Genomic DNA, 17,774 nt, shown 5'->3' with positions numbered 1-17,774 from the left:
GCATGATGGAGGTGCTGGCTCACCACACACACAATAAAAATAAAACCAACACACACTATCTGTACATTTATATTAGTGGATCATTATATAATTGCACTTGTCCTCTTGTGGCCATCTACCTCTGCATCCACATTGCATCTGCATAGATCTTTGCGTGCCACTGTACCGTGTGTGGTGGAGTGTAGACTGTGATACTACAAGTAATTTCCTCCTCTTTTCCACTCGCAAACAGAGAGAGTGAAAATGACTGTCTACATGCCTCCATATGAGCCCCAGTTTCACAAATCTTATCTTCATGGTCCTTACTCGCAAAGTATGTTGGCGGGGCAGTAGAATCGTTCGGCAGTCAGCTTCAAGTGATGGTTCTCTAAATTTTCTCAGAAGAATTTCTCGAAAAGAACACCACCTTTGCTATAGAGATTCCCATTTGAGTTCCTGAAGCATCTGCATAACACTTCACGTTGTTTGAACCTACCGCTAACAAATCTACCAGCCCACCCCTGAATTGCTTCGATGTCTTCCTTCAATCCGACCTGGTACGAATTCCAAACACTCGAGCAGTACTCAAGAATAGGTTGCTCCAACATTCTATATGTGGTCTCCTTACAGGTGAGCCACGCTTTCCTAAAATTCTCCTAATAAATCAAACTTGACCATTTGCCTTCCGTACCACATTCCTCTCGTGCTCGTTCCATTTCATATAGGTTTGCAGTGTCAAGCAGGGCACTAGTAACACTATAACCAAACAGTACAGGTTTGTTCTTCCTACCCATCCACATTAACTTACATTTTTCCACATTTGGAGCTAGCTGCTATTCACCACACCAACTAGAAATTTTGTCTACATCACCTTGTATCTTCCTGCAGTCACTCAACTTCAACACTTTACCGTACACCACAGTATCATCAGCAAACAACTGCAGATTGCTGCCCACCCTGTCCGCCAAATCATGTATGTGTATAGAGAAGAATAGCGGTCCCATCATAGTTCCTGGGGCACTACTAATGAAACCCTTATCTCTGATGAACATTCCCCATCAAGAACAGCATACTGTATCTGTGAACTTATTCCATGTGCTCGTACCTTCGTTAACAGCCTGCACTGGGGCAACGTGTCAAATGCTTTACAGAAATCTAGAAATGCGGACTGTGCCTGTTGCCCTTCATCCATAGTTCGCAGTGTATCATTGTCAGAAATACACATTACAGTAAACAAGTACAGTGGTGACTAAGGAAAACACATCACACCATAAATGATTTCAAGACAGTTGCACATAGACTATCAGATGGGTCAGTGTGTCTTCATGAGATGTCATGAAAAAAGCTGATGATAAGCTGACCTCACGCCCATGTGCAGTAATAATGTGGTTGACTAATTGGAGGAATATTATTCTGTGTTTCTATTTCCTTAATATATACATAACTTACATTGCGATTATCATTTATCGTTAAGAATACGTAAGGATGTGTCTTCCCTAGGAAGTGGTATGTGTATCGCTGCAAGAGGAAGATAGATGTATAACAACTGCTTTTCTTCCTTGTGCTGGTAGTGTGTCCTCAAAAACTGCGAGATCCTTAAAAAGACTTGTCAAGACTATGTTCCATCTGCCATTCAAGACTCCAGCAATTTTTGGCTCTATTAGAATAGTTTGAAACAGAAATCCAAGTGTGTATAACATTGTGTATTCCTGCGGCAATAGATTAGACAATTTTTATAGCCCAAGGCACTTGTATGGAACATCGTCACTACACAAGACTTCAGTATCCAGAAAAGTCTGACATGGTGGAGCACTGTTCAGCTGAGGGGTGTTGGATGACTAATGAGGACACACAGACAGTTGCTGTTGTGTCTCTTTACTGTGACAGTGTCCTTAGATGAGTGACAGAGATTAAATTATTGGATATTCTCATTAACTGAGACAATGGCTTCCAGATCAGTAAGACGTGGAGCCCTGTTTTACCTTGGTACTGCCCCACAAGGTTTGTGGTACAGTTGGCAACAGATTTTGTGTGTTAGCTATATTGCAATATATTGTTCCTCCTTGCAGTCATCTCCAATGGTGCTCTCTGCAACTTTGCTGAGAGGCAGCACTGGTTGCTTCTGGCGCATGCGCGGTGGGGGTTCTGTAGCATATATCGTAGTGACAAGACAAAGCTCTGGTCTCTCATCGCTCAGCTTTAGCATCTGAGAATGGTGGCCAGTTAGAATTCCAAAATCGCTTTTCAGATTGATTTTAGCATCTGATTGGGGACTAGACAAATAAACCTACACCGATATATACACTCCTGGAAATGGAAAAAAGAACACATTGACACCGGTGTGTCAGACCCACCATACTTGCTCCGGACACTGCGAGAGGGCTGTACAAGCAATGATCACACGCACGGCACAGCGGACACACCAGGAACCGCGGTGTTGGCCGTCGAATGGCGCTAGCTGCGCAGCATTTGTGCACCACCGCCGTCAGTGTCAGCCAGTTTGCCATGGCATACGGAGCTCCATCGCAGTCTTTAACACTGGTAGCATGCCGCGACAGCGTGGACGTGAACCGTATGTGCAGTTAACGGACTTTGAGCGAGGGCGTATAGTGGGCATGCGGGAGGCCGGGTGGACGTACCGCCGAATTGCTCAACACGTGGGGCGTGAGGTTTCCACAGTACATCGATGTTGTCGCCAGTGGTCGGCGGAAGGTGCACGTGCCCGTCGACCTGGGACCGGACCGCAGCGACGCACGGATGCACGCCAAGACCGTAGGATCCTACGCAGTGCCGTAGGGGACCGCACCGCCACTTCCCAGCAAATTAGGGACACTGTTGCTCCTGGGGTATCGGCGAGGACCATTCGCAACCGTCTCCATGAAGCTGGGCTACGGTCCCACACACCGTTAGGCCGTCTTCCGCTCACGCCCCAACATCGTGCAGCCCGCCTCCAGTGGTGTCGCGACAGGCGTGAATGGAGGGACGAATGGAGACGTGTCGTCTTCAGCGATGAGAGTCGCTTCTGCCTTGGTGCCAATGATGGTCGTATGCGTGTTTGGCGCCGTGCAGGTGAGCGCCACAATCAGGACTGCATACGACCGAGGCACACAGGGCCAACACCCGGCATCATGGTGTGGGGAGCGATCTCCTACACTGGCCGTACACCACTGGTGATCGTCGAGGGGACACTGAATAGTGCACGGTACATCCAAACCGTCATCGAACCCATCGTTCTACCATTCCTAGACCGGCAAGGGAACTTGCTGTTCCAACAGGACAATGCACGTCCGCATGTATCCCGTGCCACCCAACGTGCTCTAGAAGGTGTAAGTCAACTACCCTGGCCAGCAAGATCTCCGGATCTGTCCCCCATTGAGCATGTTTGGGACTGGATGAAGCGTCATCTCACGCGGTCTGCACGTCCAGCACGAACGCTGGTCCAACTGAGGCGCCAGGTGGAAATGGCATGGCAAGCCATTCCACAGGACTACATCCAGCATCTCTACGATCGTCTCCATGGGAGAATAGCAGCCTGCATTGCTGCGAAAGGTGGATATACACTGTACTAGTGCCGACATTGTGCATGCTCTGTTGCCTGTGTCTATGTGCCTGTGGTTCTGTCAGTGTGATCATGTGATGTATCTGACCCCAGGAATGTGTCAATAAAGTTTCCCCTTCCTGGGACAATGAATTCACGGTGTTCTTATTTCAATTTCCAGGAGTGTATATATATATATACACACACTCCTGGAAATTGAAATAAGAACACCGTGAATTCATTGTGAGTTCATATATATATATATATACATACCCACTATGGTATGTTGTACTCGGGTATAAGGGTAGAAGCAGACTTAATTGGACAATCTCACTTCTTTCATGAGACATTTTCCAGATGCAACCTTAATGTATCAATGTTTCATTTTGGAAGTGTTTGATGTTTCATTTCATAGCAGCATGTAGTGTCTTAAAAAAATGATGAATGCAGCTATTGTCTTACTTTGTATCATTGTTTAGAACACTTCCATTTAATACACAGTTTATTTAAAATAAACAAAAGATGAATTTTTCTCACCCTTTTTCTTTCTTTCTGAGGTCATTATCATCAGCCGCCACATTGTAGTGGTGCAGTTGTTGTTTATTGGAAGGGGTTGACATGTTTAATCTTAACAAACAACTCAGGAACTGTGTTGGATAGTGTGAAGTTAGTTTTTTCAAACTTTTAGACGGAGTGCATTTAAATCACAAAACACAATACACGAATAAGACTAAATTATATCTTGTTAGTTACTGTATTAATATATTAAGTATCAAGTGGCTGAACTAAAATGCTGACCACTTCTTTTATGTCTGGGAGTGCTGAAAGGGAGCCACCAATACTTTGCAACATTTCTAGATGTGAAGGTGTGGAGCCATATAAGCATCACACATCAATAGTAATTATCATAATTTGTTTTCTCCTACGTTAGCAGAACCTTTGATGCACCATTTCCTGTGATCCATTGCCTCCTTTTAATGTTGTAGTATGTGATGCCTTCCAACACACTATCCAATTTCTGAAATCTCTTCCTCCATTGTTTCTTCTAACTCTGTTTTTATAAGCCCCCTCATGCTTTCTTAATAGATGCACAAACCATTTTCTTTTCCTCCTTTTAATTACATTCATTAACTGTCTTTGCTCTCCCTATCTTCTCAGTTCCTCCTCATTTTTCATTCATCCAACTTATTCTTTTGATCCTCTCCCATGTCCGCATGTCAAAAGCCTCCAGCTTTGCTCTTTATTTCTTCCTCGCTGTCTACATTTCAGCACCATACAGGAAGCAGTGCTGCTATAAAAACCATTTTCTTGGTCTTTTCCTCAAATCTTTGTCAAAAATTATCAAGTCAAAAAGACTAGATAATTTTTGACAAAGATTTGAGGAAAAGACTAGATAATTTTTGACAAAGATTTGAGGAAAAGTCCTACTTCCCAGATATTTAAAGCTTTATTTGTGTTCTAATATTTCTTCGTTCAGCATTGTCTTTACCCTTTATTTTTCTTCTTTTGCCATTGCTTTTGTTTTCTTTGTATAAATTTTTGTGCTATGACTCTTTCCTTTAAATTCAGTGGTATCCACTATAGCCTGTAATTCTTTTCACTCTGTTATAAGTAGTTCTGTGTCATCTGCAAACCTCAAATACCATATTATTCTTCCTCCAGTTTTTACCCCCTTGTAATCTAGTTGGCAGTGGGCAGTCATATTTACTAAGTACAGATTGAAAAGTGCAGGAGATAAGACATCAGCCTTTTCTTACTCCTTTTCCTAGTTCTGAGCAGTTGGTGGTCTCTCCTCTCTATTGTCTTTTCCTACATTATAGTTACAAGCTTACCTGAAGCCATGTTTTAAAATGCCTTTTACTGCTGTATTCTCTTTTCTGTAAACTTCTCTCCTATAATTTACGAGAGTCCTATTGCATATCTTTTGCCTGTGGTTACTCTAAAGTGAAATTTCTCTTCAGCCCAATTCTCCTCCATTGCCTTTTTCAGTCTTTTATTAATTATTCTTAACATATCTTAGGTGGCATGTGAAATAAGGCTAATTGTTCTGTGTGCAGTGCATTTCCTGATTCCTTGTTTTGTTGATATTGTAATCATTACTGTTTTCAGAATCATCTGGCAATTCAAAACTGTTATCTATTTTGTGACATAATCTCAGTATTTCTCTTACTCCTTCTTGGTTCAGACATTTTGCTATTTCTTCTGGTATCATATCTGTATTGAATGCTTTTCCATTTTTCATTGCAGCTGTTTTACACTTTACTTCTTACATTAGGATTGGTGATCTTTTCATCATCATCCACACTGTTCAAGGAGTCAAGTACCAAAGGTCTTGGTTTGTTATCTGTCTTATATCTCTTAAAATAATCTTCCCATCCCTGGAGAATATCCTTGCTGTCTTTGTGCATATCTTCAGCTTTATTGAGAATTCCCTCAGTAGCACTTCCTGGTTTGTTTTGATCCCATGTTGTACTCTTTACTCTGTTATACCATTACCTGTCATTAAGTATAGTTGTATGAAATGTCTTTTTACTTACAGCTTCTCCGCAAAAATCCAGAAAGGCGATTGGGCTCAAGTGAAAAAGATGCAGAAGATGTCAAAAAACAAGCTTTCTTCCGAAACATTCAATGGGATGATCTCTTGCTTCGTAGGGTGAAACCTCCATTCATACCTACAGTTGTAAGTATGATACAGTCTATGTACATTTCATGCTTTTCTTTGTGAAATGGAAGAGAGCACTGAACAAAACCAGTAGTTGCATTTACGTGGCATTACACAACATGCTTAGCAAAGTTGTACATTTGCTACTTTCTTATCTTTGACTGTGAAAAATATATTTGCTAATTGAGAAGCCAAAGAAAGCATCACTTAATATTCTTGTTGAAGCTTTGTTCTGCTTTAAACTAGTACATTCTGAATATCAGTCAGCAGTGGCTGATTTGATCGAGTTATTGCTTGGTTTTTATTCAAGTGCCCAATAATATTCAGTAACTTTACCATGTGCCTGCAAAGGCAATTCTAAGGGTCTTGCATTACACCTAAAATTATTCCAGAATTTGCAGTTTGTCTACTGTGTTAGTAATAATGCTACAGCCACTTCCCACTTATTTCTTTCTTTCTTCCTTCCTTCAGACAGATATGCAACGAGTTATTTCAGTAGTGTAGTTACACAGAGGCTTGTTGAAAGATTCATTGTAGCTGCAATTTATAATAAGGAGAAGAAAAAATTTCTCACCTATCAATGAAAGGCTGTGTTTTCAACGTCAGGATTGCAATTATTTATAACACAGTTACCTTTAAGCTGGTGGCATTTGTTCACCATTTTTACAATGAATGGATTCCTAGCTCTAACTACAGTTCTGGAAGGTCTGCAAAATACCTACGTACGGAACCTCATAGCACTCAAATTGTTTTCTAGCCATCATTTTGTGTAGATATGGGAAGAAAGTGGAATTCAAAGGTGTCAAATGGGGTGGAAGTGACAGCAGTTTATATGTCAGATCAGTCGGTTTTCGTGGTGGAAATAATGAGCAAGTGTCTTTTATATATGTAATTGTGACTTGAATAACAGGGACCATTCAGATCCTTCATAGTGTTATTCTATCAAGGAATATGAAATAAATGGCAATGTTACGGAACTTTGAAACACAAATTTTAAATTTTCTTTTGTTTTACAGACTTCAGTAGAGGATGTAAGCAACTTTGATGAAGAATTTACTTCTGAGAAACCTCAGCTCACACCGCCAAAAGATCCACGACCTCTAACAGATGAAGAGCAGATGCTCTTCAAGGACTTCGCATATATGGCAGACTGGTGCTGATGTAATTGATGATGTTGTTGTGTACCACAAGTCTTCCTTTGAAATCCTATTATTTCTGTGTGACAATAACCTGTTTAGTAATGTGGTGACTCTCACTTGCCATGTGTGTTAGACCTGGAAGTTAATAACGAACTTCTTAGTTTTTGCATAGTAATGCCTAAACTTGGTCAGAAATTTTGTGCCAAGTATATGTAGCAATTGTAGTGCAGCTTAGAATATTTCTCATCCCACTTCTGTAACTTACTGCAGATGTGTGCAGGATGGAAGAAGTAATACGATTGTAATTCTCCTGTGGAGAAACTGTTGAGATTTCTTTATTTGTAATTATAATTTTGTTGTTTACTGCAAGTTAAAAGAATTGTTTCTGTTTAATATATGATTAGTTGTGTGTTCAGATTTTCTTAACAAATGTGATATTTCCATATTCATTATAATTTATTTTATAAACATCTGGAATGCAAGATCCCTTGAAAATTATTTGCCGGCTGCCAACTTGCATGTCTGTGAATGTGGAGAGTGCAGACAACAGTTATATGGTTGGCAGATTATGCCAGTATACTAGAGAGAGATATTTTGTTACCTATGCTGCCTAATTATTCAGATTATATTTTGCAGAATGAAGAGTGTTCATAGTCACTGACATGTAAATAATTTGTGTATAAAAGTAAAGAATGGAGTTTACTTAAAAAGTAAATTTATTGTAAATACTATTTACATATACTATAAATACAATTTGCATTTTATTCAAAAATGAAATTTTTTATATAAATTTATATCTGTTGAATAATAAAATGTCTGATTTTCTGTGGTGCTGTTAAGTCATTTAAACCTGAACTGAGACCAAACATGTAGTTTTTGTAACTAAACATTTTGTAATACAAAGAGAGAATGTTATATTATCTTTTTAAAAAGTTTTAAATTTTTACAATGTGTAAATGGTCTGAGCATGTAATAGGTGGCCTTCTTTCACCACATATCTTGTGAATGTGCCCACTTAGTCTTTTTGGGCACCCTTCTCCACACGATGGCAGCTGTTGCTCAAATTCATGAATTATATAGAAGCAAACACTATTTTCAGTACTGAAGTTTATATGCATTTTGATTTCGGAGATGTCACTTAATGGTGCTGAAGACATAAGAGAATTACATCAGTTTGCACTCATAAATCATAAAATAATGGCCTGCTTTGTATATGTCAGCAAATGTGTATAAATAAATATGTGACAATACATAACATTGTTTTGTACTTTTCCTATCAGTAGTATAAATCTTTTTCACTCTGAAATTTTGTCATTGGATTCCATTCTGTTACAGGGAGCAAATGTTTTCCTTTTACTGACTGTAGTCTGTTAAATAGGCTGCATTTTTCAGAAATTTTTAAATTGAAGCTACAGTGACACTATTGTTTTCAGCTGAATTTATAAGATGCAGTAAAGGAGAGCCAGCAGATTTATGTTTTAATTTGAAATAAATCATCAGGTATACTCTGACTCAAAAGTCAGACAGACATTTCTAATTTACAGTGTTATCTCATCTGATATATAAGTGAAATGCTATGTGTAGTTTACTAAATGATACACTGGATTGTGCGAGTAGTACATGTCATGCTGTCTCTTCTTATTTTTCCAGCTCTGTCTTCTACGAGCATTATTATTGAAATTTGTAATGTAATGCAAGTTACAGATTCTCTTTAGCACGAAGCAGTGATATAAATTGAAGAAAAATGTAGTAATACCCAACTATGCCAGGAATGATACACTAATTGAGAAAATTACATACATCAAATACAGAAATTCATTTACATTGTAAAATAATAGAGAAACTGTTTTCTTTATAAGAGGGGGCATTACATGCAATATATGCAAATAATTCCATTGCGTTGTAGGTCCCACTGTGAAAGGTTGTCTAAAAGATAAACAGCTCAAATGATGGAAATTCCAGGATGGAAGAACAATAATATGAAAGAGATAGATTGCTGCCCACCACATAGAGGAGGCAGTAAGTTGCAGAAAGGTGCAATGAAAAAGAATGCTAAAATATGTAAGAATTCTTTTTCACTGTGCATGTCTGTAAGTGCCTCCCTGTATAGCGAGGAGCACCCTGGCACCTGAGGGTCTCCCAGATAGTTACCACCAGGTTCAGATTGGGCAACCAGATGGTAAAAATGTCAGTGTGAGTTCACTGTCGTGCTCCAGATCCCTGTAGTAGGATTTGAGCCTTGTGACAGTGACAGTTATCCTGCTGGAAGATGCCATTGCTACTGGGGAAACTATTGAGCATGAACAGAGGCAAGTGGTCCACAATAATGTTCAGGTAGTCCGCAGCTGCCTCTGACCACTGCCACAGGTCTCATAGAAGCCAAAGTGAATGTCACCTGTAGCATGATACTGCTCCCCCAGTGGCTGTCGTCCATTGAGTGGTGCACATCTCGAGTAGCTGTCTGCCTTAATGACATCATATTTGCACACAACTGTGATTCTGGTGTAACAAGAAATGTGATTCATCTCGATGACTCTCGTCCATTTTAGTCATAGTTGACCTTGTGTTCAGGTCAATATGAGCACATGTAGGGATCACCTGCTGTAGAGCTCCATATTCAACATCATGTGCCGAATGTTGCACCCTGAAACAATTGTGCTTGCACGAGCATCCTCAAATCTGTCATAGTTAGCCACACATCCTGTTTTACAGAGTGAAAAAGCCTCCGACCTCCATTTTCTGTGATGAGATGTGAATGTCCAGCACCTTATCAGCTACTTGTGTCATGTCATCCTTCAACCACTTTTCATACATGCTTGTACCAATAGCCCAAAACCAGTGAACTAGCTTCGTCATTCCCAAGGTGCTCATCGCTTGGCAGGAGCCATGCCATAAGAGTCTGTTGTTTGTCAGAATCATTTGTGTTCGGTGATTTCCCCCATTTGTGATCTCTGTAATTGCTAGAACAATGCCTTGTTTAACTCTGCTCTGCTTATATATTTTCCTTACCACATAACATGCCTGCAGTGCCACCAGATGGCATTCGATCTCACAGTAGGCAATGGCCATTACGTTATTACTTGTCACTGTATTTTTTTTATTAGCAGCACATACCATTGGGGTGTACATGTATTGAGAAGTAACTTTAAGAATTCCAAGATTTTTGAATAGGCCTTTTCAAGATGTGTAGTTATCTACTTTACACAGTATTGTAGCTGCTCAATTTGACTGTATACTATATTTCTATTAGCGGTTTTGAGACTAAGACAAGCTGTATGCTTTGAGTCAATGTACATCTGTTCAGTTATCAGTCTAGACTATGCCTGATAGGGCTGAGTATAACCCTCAATCACTATGCTTTTCATCAGCAGCCTTTATAGTTTTTGATGAGTCCATCAAAGTAGTTAAGAACAGTATACACCCAATACCATTTATATTTCCACATTCTGAGTTTTTTCTTATTCTCGTGGTGCAGTTCATTAATGCGAGAACCTACTTTAATGTTATGAGGGTAAGACTATGGATGCAAGAGGTATGCAATAACTGGAATGAAATTTCAGTTTCCCAAGTATTTATTTATTTTACGTCTGACTAGTATCACGTCACACAAGAAAACTTCTTTTTGGCACACACAAAAAAAATTGTGGTTATGAGTTAATTAAATTTATAGTATTTACAAACACAGAAAGTCATGGGCATGTATCCAGCTGCTGAGTGTATTCAACTGATATCTTTGTTAAAATCGAAACTCCTCCAGGTAACCAGAAAATAATTTTTTTGAGGACGCATGTATGATATGCTGAACAGTGTATCATTTTACACCTCAATGACATGTGGACGATGTTAATTCCCATTTGTGGATTGAGTCAGCATGTCTTCCACTCTATGCAGGGCATCTTAAGTTCTGGGATAGCACTGTTCTACCTCAATCACAGGTGGACAATGTTGTTAATCCGCATTTGCAAATTGAGTCAGCATGCCTTCCACTATTTTCTGTTAAGCATAGACCAGATGTTGCAGTGCTCTTCAAAACATGGCAGCCTGGACAAGATGCAGGGCATCTTTAAGTTCTGGGATAGCCCTGTTCTGCCGTACTTCTGCCCATCAGTCCTTATTGTTACACATTGTCCATCAAAAATTTTACTCCTTGTAGAGGTGGATGACAGGAACAAAGTCTGTTACTTACTCATGGCCACAGCATACCTCGGGCTGTATGTGGGGTGGTTCTAAATGAGTAATGGCGTGAGACAATCCTAGTGATCTCATGTCACATCACCACATAAAAAGTTTCCAATTAGAATATTTATCGACCACACAATCGGATACTTTAAAAGATCACAGAATGAATACCATGACAGTTTTTGTTGCTTACAAGGGAACCTCCCCATCGCACCCCCCTCAGATTTAGTTATAAGTTGGCACAGTGGATAGGCCGTGAAAAATTGAACACAGATCAATCGAGAAAACAGGAAGAAGTTGTATGGAACTATGAAAAAAATAAGCAAAATATACATACTGAGAAGTCCATGTGCAAGACAGGCAACATCAAGGATAGTGTGAGCTCAGGAGCGCCATGGTCCCATGGTTAGCGTGAGCAGATGTGGAACGAGAGGTCATTGGTTCAAGTCTTCCCTCGAATGAAAAGTTTAATTTTTTATTTTCAGACAATTATTATCTGTCCGTCCGATGCAAGGTAACTGCGCCATAGTATGGGGACGCTACAACTAAACAAACATCGAAACACACGACGTCAGTCGACTACAGCGCAAAAGCGTTAAAAACATATGTTTTGACAGAGCACAGGGAAAACTGTGCGACTGTGAAACTGTTGCATTCATTTGTTGCAGTTTATGTGACAAACTCTTATGTTTTCATCACTTTTTGGGAGTGATTATCACATCCACAAGAAAACCTAAATTGGCAAGGTAGAAGAATCTTTTTACCCATTCCCCAAGTCTACAAGTTAGGTGGGTCGACAACATATTCCTGTCATGTGACGCACATGCCGTCACCAGTGTCGTATAGAATATATCAGATGTGTTTTCCTGTGGAGGAATTGGTTGACGTATGACCTTGCTATCAAATTTTTCGGTTCCCATTGGAGAGGCATGTCCTTTCGTCTACTAATCGCACGGTTTTGCGTGTGGTCGCAAAACACAGACACACAACTTATTACAGTGAACAGAGACGTCAATGAACGAACGGACATATCATAACATTGCGAAAATAAAGTAAGTAGACTTTTCACTCAAGGGAAGACTTGAACCAAGGACCTCTCATTCCGCAGCTGCTCACGCTAACCACAGGACCACGGCGCTCCTACCCTCACATCATCCTTGATGTTGCCTATCTTATGCATGGACTACTCAGTTTTGTATATTTTGGTTATTTTTTTTTTTTTTTCATAGTTCCACACAACTTCTTCCCGTTTTCTCGATTGATCTGTGTTCAGTTTTTCAAGGCCTATCCACTGTGCCAACTTATAACTAAATCTGAGGGGATTCAATGGGGAGGTTCCCTCGTTAGCTCTGTCAGGTCCTCATTTGTGAGATAATTTATAGCTTTATGAAGTGTGCCCTTCTTTCCAAACTGTGACTAGGGTATATATGTGCGGGGGATGGAAATTGAATGAACAATACTTGCTTGAATAATTGGAAAAAATAGTTGAAAGGAATTTGAAGGTAACTTATGAATCTGTACACAATCCTGGCTGAACTTTAACTGAAGACCTTCAATATCAGTACATTCAAGGCCAATATTCATAATTTTCATTATGTACTACTTCATAGCAATTCCATTGTGTCTAGTTGTGATAGTGACAATCTCGATGCAGGATTGCTCCTCCCAATACAGCGTAAATTCTTCTTGTATGCTCCAAACATTTTGATGCAGGAGATTGGCAGAAGCAGGTGTGGACGTCATATAGTCTGTCGGTAAACTGAAGAGCGAGCGCGCGAGTCCCCACTCTGCCTACCCTGCTACGTGACAGGGCGCTTCTACAGGTTGTTCCACAATGTAATACAGTCCCTGCCGCGGCGCGCGCTTTAAATCTGTGACGACACCGTGTACAGATACGTCCCGTCTGCGTTTATTTTTAGACAAATGCGTTAAGAGTATAAGGAAAACAAAAGAGGATAGCTTCTTCGCAACAAAACATTATAGAGTAAATAATATTAACATAAGAACGGAAATCAGGATTCTACTACAAACATAGAATCGAATGCCTATTCGTCTGAATGTATTTTCCTCTATTCGTAAGACGAACCAGATATATTGCAATCAGTCTGTAGAATTTAAGGGTTGTTCTCTTTTGTGTTTCTACTAAAAGGTAGAAGTTTTCTTTGAAGGGCTGCATTAAAATTTGACAATTCTTGCAACACGAAGAGTGTTTAAAAAGTAACCAGATATTTATAATTACTTGTGTTGTATTAGTTCGATTCGCACTGCTGTTTTTGTCATTGCCTTCGTAAACATGTCTGAAAAGTATTTCCAGGTAAATCCCATTTCACGTAATGTCTTGTGTAAAACATCTTTCTGTAACGAAAATGTATTTTTTGTTTCACGCCAGTGAGTAATTTCCGTAATGTGGGAATTATTTTTTGGTTTATGTAAAAGTCCTCCATCGTTTGTTGAATGAACGATTTTGGGAAACTGTCTGTAACGATGGGTTTCCTCCCTAAATTACTAGTTTTCCTTCGCGGCGATTCCAGTAAACCATGCGCCTTGTTTTCACGTTCCTTCCTTATGCATCCTATTTTGGCGAGGCTGACGTTTGCATAAACTGCAGCCCTTTGATTGGGACTGGTAATATTAGCCAACAGTTCTTTTTGTGTAGCCTCTGTAACACAATATGTAATAATGTTAGAGACGATCGAACAATCGTTCTGCGCAAATATCTCCTTCGTATTCTGCACATTTTCTTGCAATGCAGGGCGATTATCCATCACTTCCGGATACTGAAGTATATCAGTGAGTACACAAAGTCAACTGACTGAGATTGGCAACTAAGATCCCACGAAAAGAAACGACGTACATCACTGCACGCCGAACTACACCACTAGATAGGTAACAGGCAACAGATTTTGGGTGCCCCTGTAGGCCAGTGGCAGCGTTCTTCCGGGAAAGGCCACTTCCCTCACCAAAAGCGCTGCTCGCTCTTGAGTTTACAGACAGACTATATATGTGTGAATAAACTTTGCCTTTTTAATAATTTTTTATAACACTTTTAATGTACGGTTGAAATACACATTTTTTAACAATTTTGGTACAATGGATCGGAGCATACATCCACATGCTACCACGTATTGAAGCAGGCAGGCGGAGAATGTAATTCAGTTGCTCCAGTCGCGGATGGTACTGAGTTATGAGGGGAATGCTCCTCTGTGGCCGGACTGTGGGACTTTGGGAGGTAGAGTAGTAGTAGTAGTAGTAGTAGAGGGGTTTTTGGGCGCACGACAGCAAGGTCGTTCAGCGCCCGTTCAGTAACAGAGGGAGACGGGTGTCAAGAAAAATCCCAGAACAGGAATATAAAATGGAACATAAAACACGGGGAACAATCATTGAAAAATATGTGCTCACCCACACCAAAGCGTGGGATGAAGCAGGGTGTCAGCAGTAAAAAATGGACAACACAGGAAGAAAATGATAGAGGGAGCTAAAACAATGTGGAAGTGGCTGGCTGACCACAAGGAAAAAAGGGGAGGAGTCAGCCACTCTGCAATACACTAAAACCTCCAGCCTAAAAGTTTAGGCCGGAGTCCAGACACATCACAAAACTTAAAAACCCTAGACACATTCGTCTCATCATTAGCTAAAACAGAAGACAGATCCCCATCAACTTGTGCTTCTGCCCTTGCATCACGGTATAAAATGCAGTCTGTTAAAATGTGCCGGACAGAGATGTGCGCATCACAAAACGGAGGATCCTCCTGCCGTAATAAAAAGCTATGTGTAAGAGGACAGTGCCCGATCCGAAGACGTGTGAGGGCCACCTCTTCCCGCCTGAGCAACCGGCAGGAGGAACGCCACGGCCGAGTGGTTGACTTTACCAACCGTAGTTTATTGGCCGTCACCGCCAGCCATTCGTCCTCCCACAACTCCATGCACTTCCTGTGGAGTGCAGCAATGACTGACTGCAAGGGGATAGGACACTGGACCACATCCTGCTCTCTGCAGGCCTCCTTGGCAGCCCGATCGGCCTGTTCATTGCCCCATATGCCGACATGACCAGGTACCCAGCAGAAGGATACCTCTTTACCCCGCCGTTGGAGCAAGTACAGTTGGTCATATATCAGCTGGACCATCTCCTCAGTCGGGTATAGGTTCTGCAGTGATTGTAAGGCACTAAGAGAATCGGAGCAGAGAAGAAATCGATCACCCCGAACACGATGCATCTGCTCCAGTGCCTTCAGGATCGCGTGGAGCTCCGCTGCGAAAACAGTATATTCAGCAGGGAGGTGAATCTGGGTAACATGATCAGGGAACACCACAGAACAGCCAAGGAAATTCTCTTGTTTGGAGCCATCAGTGTAAACGACAGTGAAACCGTGATCTAAAATGTTAAAAAACAGTGACTGGAATGTAAAATCTGGTGTGCCATCTTTCTTAAAACGAATGAAATCTAAAATAAGTTTGGGTCTCCGGAGTAGCCAAGTTGGAGATCTGCTCCAACCGCGACGTAAAACACGAAGACCAGCCATAGACATCGCAGCGAGGCAATCCTGTGCGCGAATCCCATAGGGCCGCGTCGCATGTTGCCGGTTACGAAATAACCGTGCCAGAGGAGGCTGAGCAATGGTATGGTATGCAGGTGTGTATGGTGTGGACAAAGTTTTATACGCCTGGCGTACCGTAAGTAGCCGTCGCCGCATATGAAGTGGCGGTTCACCTGCCTCTGCACAGAGGCTTGGTATGGGGCTAGTTCGGAATGCCCCAGTGGCCAACCGAAGCCCTTCATGGTGCACAACGTCCAAAATCTTTAAGTAAGAAGGCCTCGCAGACCCATACACCGTGCACCCATAATCGAGCCGAGATCGCACAAACGCCCTGTAAAACTGGAGCAGACAAGTCCTGTCAGCTCCCCATGTACTGTGGCTAAGACATTTTAAAATACTTAAAGCCTGAAGTGACCGCCGTTTCAGGTCTTTAAGATGAGGTAACCACATGAGCCTCGAGTCAAAAATGAGCCCCAGAAATCTCACCGTGTCTTTAAAAGTAAGAATAGTGTCCCTCAACCGCAGCTCAGGAAAGGTTAAAATCAAACGAGAACGGTTAAAAAGAACACATGCAGACTTCTCGGTGGAAAACTTAAAACCACTCTCCTGCGCCCCGTCATCCAAACGCCTAATCGTAAGTTGCAACTGACGAGTTGTTGTTGCAAGGCTTGAAGAAGAGCAAAACAAAGAGAAATCATCCACAAACAAAGAACACTGGACAGGACTTTTCACTATGGACGTAATGCTATTAATAGCGATGGCAAAGAGAGTCACACTTAAAACGCTACCCTGAGGGACACCGTTCTCCTGCTCAAAGCAATCAGACAGGACGTCACCAATTCGGTATCTAAAATATCGTGGCAAGAGGAAAGACTGAATAAAAAGAGGAAGACAACCACGAAAACCCCATCCGTGAAGCTGCTCCAGGATGAGACGCCTCCAAGTGGTATCGTTGGCCTTCTCGATGTCGAAAAATACACCTAGAAGGTGATGACGGTGTAGGAAAGCTTGTTGTATAGCCGCCTCCAGGAGGGCAAGGTTATCGAAGGTGGAACGAAACCTCCTGAACCCACACTGAAAGCGACTAAGGAGTTGCCGGGATTCTAACATCCAGACAAGGTGGCGGTTGACCATCCGCTCCAAGGTCTTCCCTATGCAACTAGTGAGAGCAACACTACAGTAGCTACTTGGGCTCGTGCGGTCTTTCCCAGGTTTTAAAAAAGGGATTAAAACTGCCTCATGCCACGCGTCAGGAAAGTGACCCGACGCCCAAATGGCATTAAAAAGTGCGAGGAGGATTTCTCTGTTGCGCATTGTGAGGTGCCATAGCATACTGTAATGGATCCTGTTGTGACCAGGGGATGTGTCACGAGCTCCAGACAATGCAGAATCCAGCTCCCACATAGAAAATGGGCAGTTGTAAACTTCGTGAGAGGTGGACTGGAAGTTCAGACTACATCTCTCAGCAACCGCTCTATGGCGCTGGAAACCTGGATCCTGACTGGTTGTTGCAGTAACTGTGGCAAAATACGCTGCCATAGTCTGGGCAATGTCTCACGGATCCGTGTGGAGAGTGCCATTATTCATTACAGCAGCTATGGGGCACCTCCCTCCTCTGCCAGAAATTCTCCTGATGGTCTCCCACACAATAGAACCTTTGGTGGAACGATTAATGATGCTTAGGAACTTTTGCCATGACCTCTTCTTGCTCTCACGAATAATGCGGCGACATCTTGCCCTCA

At 41.6% G+C, this 17,774-nt stretch overlaps 1 protein-coding gene across 3 annotated transcripts in view; it reads left to right on the top strand.

Annotated features, from left to right (window-relative positions):
• The window catches only part of LOC126259308 (serine/threonine-protein kinase N), a 350,492-nt gene extending 341,919 nt beyond the window's left edge, over positions 1-8,573 (top strand). For all 3 annotated transcript variants that reach the window (XM_049955981.1, XM_049955982.1, XM_049955980.1), the window contains 2 exons: positions 6,057-6,197; positions 7,196-8,573. In XM_049955981.1, coding sequence (XP_049811938.1) covers positions 6,057-6,197; positions 7,196-7,339 — 285 coding nt within the window. In that variant the 3' untranslated portion in view covers positions 7,340-8,573. The remainder of the gene's footprint in view (positions 1-6,056; positions 6,198-7,195) is intronic.
• Positions 8,574-17,774: the final 9,201 nt, after the last annotated feature.

Source organism: Schistocerca nitens, chromosome 5, assembly GCF_023898315.1.
Source record: "Schistocerca nitens isolate TAMUIC-IGC-003100 chromosome 5, iqSchNite1.1, whole genome shotgun sequence".
Lineage (NCBI taxonomy): Eukaryota > Metazoa > Arthropoda > Insecta > Orthoptera > Acrididae > Schistocerca > Schistocerca nitens.
Note: the sequence above shows the minus strand (reverse complement) of the source record. Positions and strands in the feature narration are given on the sequence as shown.